Consider the following 13,449-nt stretch of genomic DNA (forward strand, 5'->3'; position numbering starts at 1 on the left):
CTGTCTGTCTGTCTATCTATCTATCTATCTATCTATCTGTCTATCTATCTATCTATCTATCTATCTATCTATCTATCTATCTATCTATCTATGTCTGTCTATCTGTCTGTCTGTCTAGCTATAGATTGTTGTGAGAAAGTCCTTCTACATCACACAACTTATAAATAAAGGGATTGTGTCTAGATCTACAAATGTCATTACCCCCTTTTACTCAGCCCACATTAGGCCAATCATTCACTATAATGCCCCCTTTGGCATGTATGACACCCAGAGAGATACCTTACTAAAAATATTCAAGAACTAAACAATATGTCCTACATGGATCATCTCAAAGCCTTGCCACCATACTATGTATCCTGTGGACTGCTAAAAGTAGACATGTGAAACTTGAATGGCAATTAAAACTGATCGCTCAGGTTCCCGGATTAAATGAAAATAGTCTTATTTCCAGCAGTCCTAAAATAAAGAATTTATTTTAGGTAAGGTAACCCCTGTTTTTGAAATTAAGCATGATGATTTTGGGTATGTATTCACCTATCATCTTTTGACAAAGGTAGTGTTGATCAAGTATTTTTTTTATATTTAATTTAATAACTAAGAACATATATAAGGTTGGCATACAAATATAATAGTTTAAGTATACTGATTCTGTGTTTTGTCACTTCCTGTTGATATAAATAAGGTTTTTGAATTGACTGTGTTGTGTTGAGGAAGGAAGCTGTTAGTGAGTGAAGAAAACGCTGAAATAAAATAAATTGCATTAAGAAAAGATTAAGAAGAAAGTCTCCTTATTGGGCTTTGGACTCAAGGATACCTGCACCTTCTTAGTTTCACTAGTTTTTATTTTTTCGTTACTGAAAAGTAGACGTGTTTGGCACACAAAGCATCCTCTGACCCATTACTGATGGATTTACTGCACATCAGCAAGTCAAATGTCATCAGAAATACTTGGTCTAGGGATCTAAACCTCTTCTGCAACATCAACAGAATGGTTTAGAAAGACAAGTATGTCTTGCAGAGAAAACCACTACTCTTTAATAGAGTCTCTATCCATGTCACTGCTCTTTAATAGAGTCTCTATCCATGTAAAATAAAGCTCATCCCGTCCATATTCAAGTGCATCTTAGATCTATAGATGGTAAGCAGGATATTTACTCCGGAACCTTCCACTGTGCTACAAATGGACAAAGGTGGCTCCTAAATGCTTTATCCCATGCATGGGTCCCCATAAATCATCTATGGTATGATCCCTGTTATTTTCAATAGGAGGGGTATATATAATTATTGGCCAAGGGATGGGTAAGGCAAATCTAACACCAAATGGGATAGGTTAATTAGAGCACCCAAAGAGAAACTGTATTGGCTTAAAATTACAAACAAGGACAGCAGGCCTAGTATTTACCTATGAACTTATATAAGATATATCCAGGAGTACATAGGTCCATGGATGTAACATATATCCAGGCATACAGAGGTCCACGGATGTAACGTGTATCCAGACGTATGGAGGGCCACAGATGTGATGTATATCCAGACGTACAGAAGTCTGTGGATATAATGGATATCCAGAAGTACCGACATCCATGGACATAAATGAGCAGAGGAAAGCCAGTGTCTTCCAAGCCCAATCAGCTGCCACTCCTGCCATTCAGAAGTTGATCAGCATGATCTATATAATCCGCAGTGGTATGGACTAGTCACAGCATAACTGCCCATGTGTCATGGTGCCTTTATGGCCATCACAACTTCTTTTGGCTACTTTGTTAGAATGATATCATATGATGCCAGATCTGTGAGATGCTGTTTGACAGACAAAGATGGGCTTGCACAGAGATATCTATAAGGTTGGAGGAAGTCAATGCAAAACAAGCTGCATTTCTAACAGGGAGCTCTATCACCTCATGATGTATCCATCCCTATGGCTTTGTGTGACTATCATGCATATTGATAAACCTGCTCTTGATATGGGACACAGTGTGGACTGATGCCTAGACTACAGTCAATTGTCCTCACAATACTGGAGAATAGGATTTTAAGGGTCTTGGGGTGATGATGTACTGCCATATCCCATAATAGAGTACCCTGTGGAACATCCCATGGCAGATCAGATGGCACAATGTGGATGCTCTCCATATGAACAACGCTCCAGTATGTACCCTGTGCACTCCACTGTGTACATGCTCCCTGACATTGTGCATTGTATTTTCTGTCATCACTGCAAGTAGTGAAGGCTTCTATGCAGAACCTGTTTTCATTTGTGTTGTTCAGTGCAATAATGCCTGATGCACAATCAGAATGCGTCTGCACTGTGCCTCATAATCTTTACTGCTTCATGAGTGGCATCTCCAGTATTGCATGCCACACTTTGTTCTTTGTGGTTCTGCCACTTCTGTACCATCATGATGCATCGCTCTGTTCCTGATGTTGCCTCCTTTCCTGTGCTGTCCTGTCGTGAACACCACATCTATCGTGCAGGGCATCTGCATCTTCACATTCTGATTATTGCTGACATCCTCATTCCTGATAATGGTGTTTATGGCACTGATTTAGAAATGCTACCAGCTGTTTGGTCACAGCCGTGGCCAGCCTGCTTCTTGACAGTCAAGCTGTGCACAACAGCGCACATAACAATGACCTTTCCAACTTTGTCAGGTTTGTATTACAATTCCCCTCCTGAGTTTTCAAGACATCTAAAGTTAACCTTGAGCAGTTCAGACATACAGCCAACCACTGCATGGGTCCAGTGGTAAACAGCATTATACAAGGCTACATGTGTAACAGCATTATACCAAGTTTTCTTTTTATTGCTTAGGGATAAGACATGGGTGTCATTAGCTATAGTTCTAAGGGGCATTGGGCTATCACCTACAATGTAGAAAGTTTGGGTGGAGCGTTAACTGCATGTCAGGTATGCATAAATGGATTTACCCTTTCCAGGCATCATACTTCCAAGAATTACAAACCAGACACCACTGTGGGATACCTCCCTTTTGGAAGTAGTGGTAGATGTCATACATGTGCCAGATGCAAGAAACAAGAAAAGTGTACTGAGCAAGCATGCTGGTTAGGAAGCCATATATACCGGGCATAACTGACATTTCTAGAAATGGTAACCATTCTCTTGGACAGTGCAGTGGTGCAGCAGTAGCATTGGTGCCTCACAGCAAGAGGTTCCCTGGTTCAATTCTTGGCTGGGGTGCTTTCTGTGCATAGTCTGCATGTCCTCACTGTGTTCATGTGGGTTTCCTCAGGGTGCTCCTGTTTCCTCCCATGTTACAAAGAGATGCATCTGGAGCATTTCTCCCTGGGCCTTGGCTTGTTTCAAGTCAGACTTTCCCAGTTAACAAATGTAAAATAAATAAATAAAATGAATAAATAAAATTCTGATACATGCGGACATACTGACAGGGGTCATGTAATAACTTAACTGTAATATGTTGCAATTAGTGGTACCTAGGACAGACAGGAGTATGATATCACAGAATTATGCATGGTGATAGGACAGACAGGAGTATGAGATCACAGAATGATGCGTGGTGATAGGACAGACAGGAGTATGAGATCATAGAATTATGTGTGGTGATAGCACAGACAGGAGTATGAGATCACAGAATTATGGATGGTGATAGCCGTCTCCTGTTCAGATATTCCTATCCACATGGACATGAGGTTGTTATCCAGCATCTTAAAGATGGATGAGTAGGATACCTCTACTTGAGTGTATCTCCTTTTGCAATGTGGAAAGATCTAGAATGATTAAAATGATAGAAACATTTGCATACAAAGGTACAGGACAGCCTTGAAGTTCTTTGAGTGTCACATGAAGCCAGTATAAACCACAGATGCTGCAGAGGAGGTAACAGTCCACATAATACAGGTCTATGAGTTCATGATATGCAAGGTGCAGATGCCACTGTTGGAATTCTTGGTGTTTCTTCAGCAACAATCTAATACTGAATAAATGACTGGAAGCTGATACTAGGGTATTACTCTTGCTGCAATGCCTAGCATTTCTTCTCAGCATGTTGATAGTTTCCTGCATGCCATGACAGGTTATAGTTTGCAGCAGTACACAGAGTAATCGGGATTCATGCTGTTTCTGAAGCACCACATGTATTAGTGACTTACTTCCTTGCATTACCTTCCCCTTTGTATGTGCTACATGCAGTGCACAAACTACAAGTGAAGTCCTTGTCTTTGTCTCTCTAATGCCCTTCTTGTGACTACAAATATGCCTTGAACAATGTATACATTGTTGCTGAATCCCACCATGACCTCGAACAGTCAAAAGACAACATATTTATAAAAGATCTGGACTCTAGAACTTGAATCAAATGGAAAAGGGATAGCAACAGATTTCAAGGATCCAGACAGATGGAATCATCTCAGGTTTTTTTATTAGTACTTTACACCCACCTGTTTTGATAAATTAACTAGACTTGCTAGCCTTCAGTTTTAAGCATCTGTAAAGAATGTGAATATAGTAAATGAGGGAAATTCAGAATAAAAATATCACAGTGTGTTATGCAAAGTGGCATGGAGAGTGGTAACATGCAAGACTGAGGTGATTCAGAGACATGCCTGGTATGGCCGCGCAACCAGTTAAATAGTGCTGCATTCATCGTATGCTAATCACACTAAAATGACATGCACATGAGTGGCAATATGCTAAAGATATCTGTTATATATTCAAATAGTGGAATCAAACATGACTGTGGGATATAAAAGCATATAAAATGAAAGCAATCAGCTAGTATAAACACCAGGATATGATGCTTTACAGGTTTTAAAAGATGTACTGTGGTATCATTCATGCTATGATGCTTGGTGTAGTATCAACAAAAGCTGGACATCACATTTTAGTGGCCATCTTCAAGCCGGTGTCTGTAATGTTGCAGATCACTGCTCTGCACATCACAAATAGGTGCATCCGTGGCTAACATTACATCATCTCCACTATCAGGATACTGTTAAAATCTACTGTGTGGACATAGAATCCATGTACAGATTACTGAACATGTGCTGGACATCAATGCCATGTATAGGTTCATAGGTTAGTACTAGACTAACTATCATTGTGGGTCATTCCAAGCCTAGCAAATTACCCCATGTAAGAATCAAACCCTGCACCTTGAGTCTGTAAGGTAACCACCTTAACCATTATGACCACCTCCCACCAACTCAACATGGGGTGGACATCAACACCATGTACACGTAACTCAACATGTGCTGGACATAGAGACCATGTACAGGTAGCTCAACATGTGCTGGACATAGTCACCATGTACAGGTAACTCAACATGTGCTGGACATCGACACCATGTACAGGTAACTCAACATGTGCTGGACATAGACACCATGTACAGGTAACTCAACATGTGCTGGACATAGACACCATGTGCAGGTAACTCAACATGTGCTGGACATCGACACCATGTACAGGTAACTTAACATGTGCTGGACATAGACACCATGTACAGGTAACTCAACATGTGCTGGACATAGACACCATGTGCAGGTAACTCAACATGTGCTGGACATAGAGACCATGTACAGGTAGCTCAACATGTGCTGGACATAGACACCATGTGCAGGTAACTCAACATGTGCTTGACATCAACACCATATATAGGTGACTCAACATGTGCTGGACATAGACACCATTACAGGTAACTCAACATGTGCTGTACATAGACATCATGTACAAGTAACTCAACAAGTGCTGGACATCGACACCATGTACAGGTAACTCAACGTGCTGGATATAGACACCATGTACAGGTAACTCAACATGTGCTGGACATTGACACCATGTACAGGTAACTCAACATGTGCTGGACATAGACACCATGAACAGGTAACTCAACATGTGCTGGACATAAACACCATGTACAGATAACTCAACATGAGCTGGACATAGACACCATATACCGGTAACTCAACATGTGCTGGGCATAGACACCATGTACATGTAACAACATGTGCTGGACATAGACACCATGTACATGTAACAACATGTGCTGGACATAGACACCATGTACAGGTAACTCAACATGTGCTGGACATAGACACCATGTACAGGTAACTCAACATGTGCTGGACATAGACACCATGTACAGATAACTCAACATGTGCTGGACATAGAGACCATATACAGGTAACTCAACATGTGCTGGACATAGACACCATGTACAGGTAACTCAACATGTACTGGACATCGACACCATGTACAGGTAACTCAACATGTGCTGGACATAGATACCATGTACAGGTAACTCAACATGTGCTGGACATAAACATCATGTACAGGTAACTCAACATGAGCTGGACATAGACACAATGTACCGGTAACTCAACATGTGCTGGACAGTCACCATGTACAGTTAACTCAAAATGTTCAGGACATAGACACCATGTACATGTAACAACATGTGCTGGACATAGACACCATGTACAGGTAACTCAACATGTGCTCAACATAGACACCATGTACAGGTAACTCAGCATGTGCTGGACATAGACATCATCTACAGGTAACTCAACATGTGCTGGACATTGACACCATGTACAGGTAACACAACATGTGCTGGACATAGACACCATGTACAGGTAACTCAACATTAGCTGGACATAGACACCATGTACAGGTAACTCAACATGTGCTGGACATAGACACCATGTACATGTAACACAACATGTGCCCCTCTCATGTGGAGTCAAAGGGGATGCATGGAATGATTTTTCAATAGATCAGAAGGTTTGTGTAGCATTAACTGTCTTTTTTCTGGGACACTTTTATTGTTAGACAGGGGGCACTTAAGAATTTTGCAAGTGGGTACTGACCTCATGAATCATACACCAGTGCCTTGATATGATACTGGGCTTGTAAAGGAGCATATTTAGGTTCCACAGACAGCAGAGGACAGAAACTCCACTATGCAGGCATGTTACAATGTAGTCCATTTCCCAGAGGCTCTGGACACCATTGGTTACATCTCATCTGGTATATCACCTAGAGGCCTTTGCCATTAACTGTCAGGTGGTGTGCAGTCCATTGTGTATTATATATACTTTGTCTGTGCACCATCTACGCAATTCTCATGATTCCCACATCTGGAGTTGTGCAACATATACCAGCATTTCATCCAGGGTGATTTCCCACATGGTCATGTTGTAGAAATTACAAATATTGTCACTTACAGAATCCTTGATATGCTGGTCTCATGAATGTAGATTACAGACCATCATAATGGTGTCCACTGTTGTGCATTACAGGTAATGCTAGATATGCCTTGGAATTGTGGGTGATGACCACCATTACCAGCTTCAGACCATGGCACAGATGGGCTGTAATGTCAGACCATGGCACAGATGGGCTGTAATGTCAGACCGTGGCACAGATGGGCTGTAATATCAGACTGTGGCACAGATGGGCTGTAACACTGCACTCTGATACACATGCAACAATGATGAACATATTTGAAATTTCTGAAGGCCAGCTTTCACTGCTTGGACACGTGGCAGTGCACTGCAGTATGCCCCAGACAGCACTATTATTATAATGGGAGCTTTCATCAATTTGTTAGATTTCATTGGATCAGTAATCACCCTTTTAATGGCTGACCATATGGCATTTACTTACAATCTACTGCAGGTTTTCTTGGCTGCTTTTTGAACTTCCCACTGTTATCTCTTACACTGGATTATGCTTATGCCACTCATGACTTATTCTGTTTGATTTTCATCAGATGATTTGGGTGGGAATGTTCAGTCCTGGGCAGGTCTGCATAAGCAGCACTGGGACTCTAAAAGCTGCACTGAGATTTGTTACACTACAGGTGACCTGTGAAAGATTTGATCCTTTTAGAGATTACAAATGCTGTTCCATACTGCACAAGGCATATAGATATTGCATGATGTGATTCCCTAAATCATAATGCCAATAAATCTCACTATAGAAATTGGCTGTAATCCTAAAATTTGGAAAGGAGCACAAGGATTATGGGCTTTCCACCTATTACAGCTGCAGTCAGCAAAAGAGAAAGGGTAGAGCTTCAGCTAGTATTAATGAGACGGACGAGTGCTGGTGCAATGTGAGTGAGCACACACTGATCACAATCATCTCACAAGAGCTAAAAGCTGTATGGTGCGATAGAATAAATTTACAATCTGGTAAAAAAGTGAACCTGCTTTTGTGAGTGTGTGTGTGTGTGTGTGTGTGTGTGTGTGTGTGTGTGTGTGTGTGTGTGTGTGTGTACATATATATATATATATATATATATATATATATATATATATATATATATATATATATGTATATATACATTTTAGCAGAGGAGCAAGCACCCCTGTACCTCCATGTGAGGGGCTGCACACCCCACACCCCCTGCATATTTTATATACCAACTCTGCGATTGCACTACAGTGGGGAAAAGGAAAATATTCCCTTACCCACACCATAGTATGATCTCCACAACAGTCATTCCCCCACGATTACCTCTGGCTGCAGGCATACATACGCAAAAGTGCTTTTTTCAGTTAAAAGTACTTTCGCATAAATATGCCCAGCCATTAAGCCTTCAGTGAAAAAAAACATCGAGCATCAGTCCTAGACCCATATATTTATATATATTTATATATACATGTATGTATATATGTGTGTGTGTGTGTGTGTGTGTGTGTGTGTGTGTGTGTGTGTGTGTGTGTGTGTGTGTGTGTGTGTGTGTGTTCATAAGTTCATATGTTGATAGAATGTTACTCGGCTAACGGCCCTAGAGCCCTTACAACCCTAGCCATATTTATCCTGCGTTGCCCCAATTGTCAGTGGATAGGTGAGTGAAGTTCACAGAGGTAAGTGTCTATGGTAGTTAATACCAACTTCCTCTGTTTAGAAGGGACATGGGCACCACTCCAGGAGTGAATTAGCAGTCACCAATCCATTGATCTAGGTTGCATTTGAAGAGGGTCAGGGAGGGGCTCTGTTTCACGTGAAATGGAAGCTTGTTCCAGAGAAGTGTCAATCTCTAGAAGATATATCTATCTCTCCAGCATGACCTATTGATATCACAGGCTAGGTTAAGATCCCTGTGGTGAGTGATACTCGTGCAGTTTGATTTATGAATGTGCTGCGTTTCCATCAGGGCTGGGTCAGAGACTGCCCTGTAAGCCAACCACTGGTCACCATTAGCAACCTGTAGGAGACAGAATGCAGTGACAGAGCTTTCCATCTTTCTGCGTAGGACTTGTTTTGTATACTCTATAATTTCTTGGGGAGAAACCTCTGCGGTCTCTCCAGTTGTTGCAAGTGTCTGGTGAGGTACATGCAAAAGGCAGCATTTCACTCAATTAGTGATCTGATGAGGGCTGAGTATAATGGAATTATAACATCCTTAGATCTAGATATGAGGTCTTTACTTATAAGATATGCAACATAGAAGGATTTCCTTACTACTGTGGATACATGATGGTTAAAGTTCAGATTGCTATCAACCTGACTACCCAGATCACTGACCACTGGGGGCTACACTTAGGGAGGGTGCTCATAGATTCAGAGGTTCATAGATTCCTAGGTGTTTACTAGGCTAACAACCACAAGTGCCTTTTTAAGCCTAGCCATGCATCCCAAATCACAGACAAGTTCTGCTACCTATAATAAGTGTAAGCATGAGCCTGGGAGATGAACCATTTACAGGTTACCCATGTCAATTAGAGACATATGTGCCAAACCAGGATTGAATTTCCAGTTTCCTCATACAATTGTCCAAGTTGCACTTGAATTGGGTTAGGGAGGAACTCTGCTTCACATGGATGGGGAGCCTGTTCCATAGATGGGGTAGTCTCTGGGATACATACCTGTCTCTCCAGCAGGTCCTATTTATACCACAGGCAAGGTTTAGGTCTTTAGAATGGGTAATTCTGGTGCTGTTTGTTTTGTGGATATGCAGGAGGTCCATCAGAGTGGGATCTGTATACCAGGCATAGAGCTCCTCTCAAAAGTCTCTAAGAAACAGAATACAGGGATAGGGCCTTGAGGCAGTCGGCATAGGACATATTACTTAGGCTTGTATTCTTTTAGTGAGGAACCTCTGTGGACAGTCCAATTGTTGAATATGCCTGGTTAGGTACATACCAAAGGGGGCATTTTACTCAATAATAGGTCTGATGGATGGCGAATACAGTGGAACAATGATTTCCTTGGACTTAAATGCCATACCTTTATAAGTTGCACAACATAGAATGATTTCCTCAGTACTGTAGACATGTGATGATCAGAGGCTAGATTACTGTCTATGTATGTCCCTAAGTCACTGACTACTGGGTCATCTCTAAGGGGTGTGTTGTCAATATGATAGTTACCAGGGATGGATGACTTCCCAAAGGATGCTACTATTATGCATTTCTTGGCATTTAGTTTTAGCCCATGGCTCTGATACCAGTTGTTTATCTGTATCAGCCCCTTCTGTAGAACATTTGTGTCACTATGAGATTCAATGACAGCTCCTAATTTTCAATCATCTGCAAATTTAGTCAGCCAGAGACCACTGACATTAGCCTTGACTTCAGAGAAGTAAATGCTAAAAAGGAGCGGTCCAAGGTCTGATCTCTGAGGGACTGTACTTGTGACTGACCTCTTTGTAGAGGTGCATTCCCCAATTCTAATTTCCTGGGTCCTGTCTGTGAGCCAGCTGGCTATCCAACGGGTGACATATGGGTTTGTACCTAACCTCTTGAGTTTGTCAACAATGCCTGAGTAGGGCATTGTGTCAAATGCATTGGTCAGGTCAAGGTAGGCAGTGTGAATGATTTTGCCCTCATCCACTGTTTTAATGACCTTCTCAAAGAAGTCCACCAGGTTGAGTAGGCATGATCTGCCCTTGACAAAACCACACTGGGTTGGGTCCTGTGTCTGGAGGTTTACTGTATCTCTATTGATCATCTCCATGATAATTCTTTCCATGGCTTTACATATAAGACTAGTGAGACTTATGGGTCTGTAGATTCCAGGGTCTGTAGTTGGCCCACCTTTGTGCAGAGGGATGACTGTTGTCTTTCTCCATTCATGAGGCATGAAGCCTGTTTGGAGACTATAGTTAAATAGTAATTCCAGAGGTCTTGATAGGTCATGTTTCATGCTATTTCGAAGGCATCCTGAGATATTGTCTGGGCCTATTGATGCATTGTTTTTGGTCTTAAAGAGAGCATTCAGGACCTGTTCTCTAATGATTGTAGGGGAAGTTATATTTGATGATATTTCCTGAGGGAAGGTTGAAGGGGAGAGAGGAGTAAAGCTGGAGCTATATTTATCAGCTAGGAGGTTTGCTATATTTTCTGGCTCAGTATATGTGGCTCCATTTACAATAAGCTCGGGCAATAAGCTCTGCACACAATTGTGTATTGCTTTTGAGGTTGCGGACATAGCTAAAGAATGCTTTGTGGTTGCCCTTGGCCTGAGAGGTCAAACTTACCTCAGATTTGGCTTTGGTAGAATTTATTTGTCCTCTGAGTTGTTTGTTTAGTTTGATGAGAATGCTTTTATCATGCTGGGTGCTGCAATGCTAATTTTTGCCATGATTTTCATCCTCCTGTTATACAGATAATTGATTTTGTGATTCCATCAGGGTGGCTTGTTTATTGAGTTAGTTCTGTACTTCTTCTTGGTGGGACCAGCTGCCTCTATGCAGCTATTAGCATGCTCATACAGGGTTTCTGTGAACAGTTCTGCATAGGCAGCAGTGTTCTCATGGTTTATGGGGGCTTGAAAATTTGCCAGGTTCTCACTTAATAGCAGGAAGTTAGCCTTAGAATAGTTCCTGAATATTCCAGGTTTAGCTAGGGGTTCAGGTTTTATTTTTACTTCAAAGGAGACCATTTTGTGTTCTGACCTTACCAGGGATGACATTACATTAAGGTGTGTGCAGCACTCTCCCATACTAGTGAGGATCAGATCCAGTATGGTTGCACCCCTGGTTGATGTATTGACTATCTGGTCCAGGGAGGTTGTGTTTACAAAAGCCAGGAATCTTTGTGCATGTGCTGTCTATAATGTAATTAGCAAGAATGTCAGCTTTCCCAAATCAAATAATAATGATTTTTTTTTTTGCATTTAGCTTGAATCTGTGGCTTTTGCACCAATTATTTGCCTGCATTAACCCTGTCTGCAGAATATTAACATCATTGGGGGGACTCAATGATTGCTCCTGATTTGCAATCATAAGTGAATCTGGTCAGTCACAGGCTGTCCAAGTTTGCCTGGACTTCTGAGAAATAAATTCTGAACAGTAAGAGGCCCAGCACAGAACCCTTTGGTACGCCAGTGGCGACTGGTCTTTTGCTAGAGGTGAAGTCACCCACTTTGACAGAATGTGTCCCATTGGTGAGCCAGCTGGCTACCCATCTAGAAATGTAGGGGTTTATTCCCATCTGGGAGATTTTCTCTATAATACCTGAGTGTGGGATTCACAGGAGTGGTTGATGGTCCCCTTTTATGCAGAGAGATTACTGTTGCTGTTCTCCATTTGACTGGAACATAGCCAGTTTGCAGGCTGTGATTAAACAAGGATCCAAGTGGGCCTGCTAGGTCATGTTTTAAGTTGTTTAAAAAGCAGTCTGGAATTATGTCTGGTCCCATTGATACTGTGTTTTTAGCCTTGGAGAGTGCTAAGATGACCTGGTGAGGAATGGTAACAGTATGCTTTAGGGGAAAGACTGGAGGGGATGGGGGGTGAAGTTTGCTCCAAATCTGTCAGATAACAGGTTGACTATCATCCCTGGTTGAGTATGGGAGGTGGTATCCACAGCCAGTTCAGCACATAGCTGGGTATTCCCTTTTAGATTTTGGATGCAGTTAAAGAATGCATTGTGATTATCCTTTGCTAGAGAGGATATTTTTACATTGTAATTAGGTTAGGAGTACTTAGCAAGATCTATAATTTGTTTGTTTAAGCCAGAGAGGGATTTTCTTCCTCTGCTGAGTCAGTTTCCTCTTTTTTCGTGAACATTAGTTTCTTTCTGTTTTTGTTTGGCCTGTTTATACTAGAGATCCACCAGGGTGGCTTGTTTTTTTTTTTTTTGGAAAGACTGGTTTTAATCCAGTCAGGTACGACTGATTCTATACAACTGCTTAAGTGGTTATACAGGGCATTGTTGTACACCCCTGCAGAGGAGTCTGTGTTATCTGTATTCAAGGGGGCTTTGAAACTTCTTATACCATCACTTAGTTGGGGGTAGTTTGTCTTCAAAAAATTCTTAAGCATTTTTGAGCTTGATGGGGTATCTGGCATTATAGTTACATCAAGTGATACTGATCTGTGGTCCGATCTTACAGGAAGGAGATCACACAGTGGGGGGTGCAATGGTCTCCCATGTTACTGAGTACTATGTCCAGGACATTTGAACCTCTTGTGGATGTGCTAACTAGCTGTTCCAAAGCATTTGCATTGACAACATCCA

At 41.6% G+C, this 13,449-nt stretch overlaps 1 protein-coding gene across 1 annotated transcript in view; it reads right to left on the minus strand.

Moving 5' to 3' along the window:
* Positions 1-633: 633 nt before the first annotated feature.
* Positions 634-13,449, minus strand: part of LOC122817314 (dentin sialophosphoprotein-like) — a 37,840-nt gene continuing 25,024 nt past the window's right edge. Inside the window, exon 2 of the mRNA XM_044090536.1 lies at positions 634-740. Within this exon, the coding sequence (XP_043946471.1) occupies positions 634-740 (107 nt within the window). The remainder of the gene's footprint in view (positions 741-13,449) is intronic.

Source organism: Protopterus annectens, chromosome 12.part0, assembly GCF_019279795.1.
Source record: "Protopterus annectens isolate FY-2018-M chromosome 12.part0, PAN1.0, whole genome shotgun sequence".
Lineage (NCBI taxonomy): Eukaryota > Metazoa > Chordata > Ceratodontiformes > Protopteridae > Protopterus > Protopterus annectens.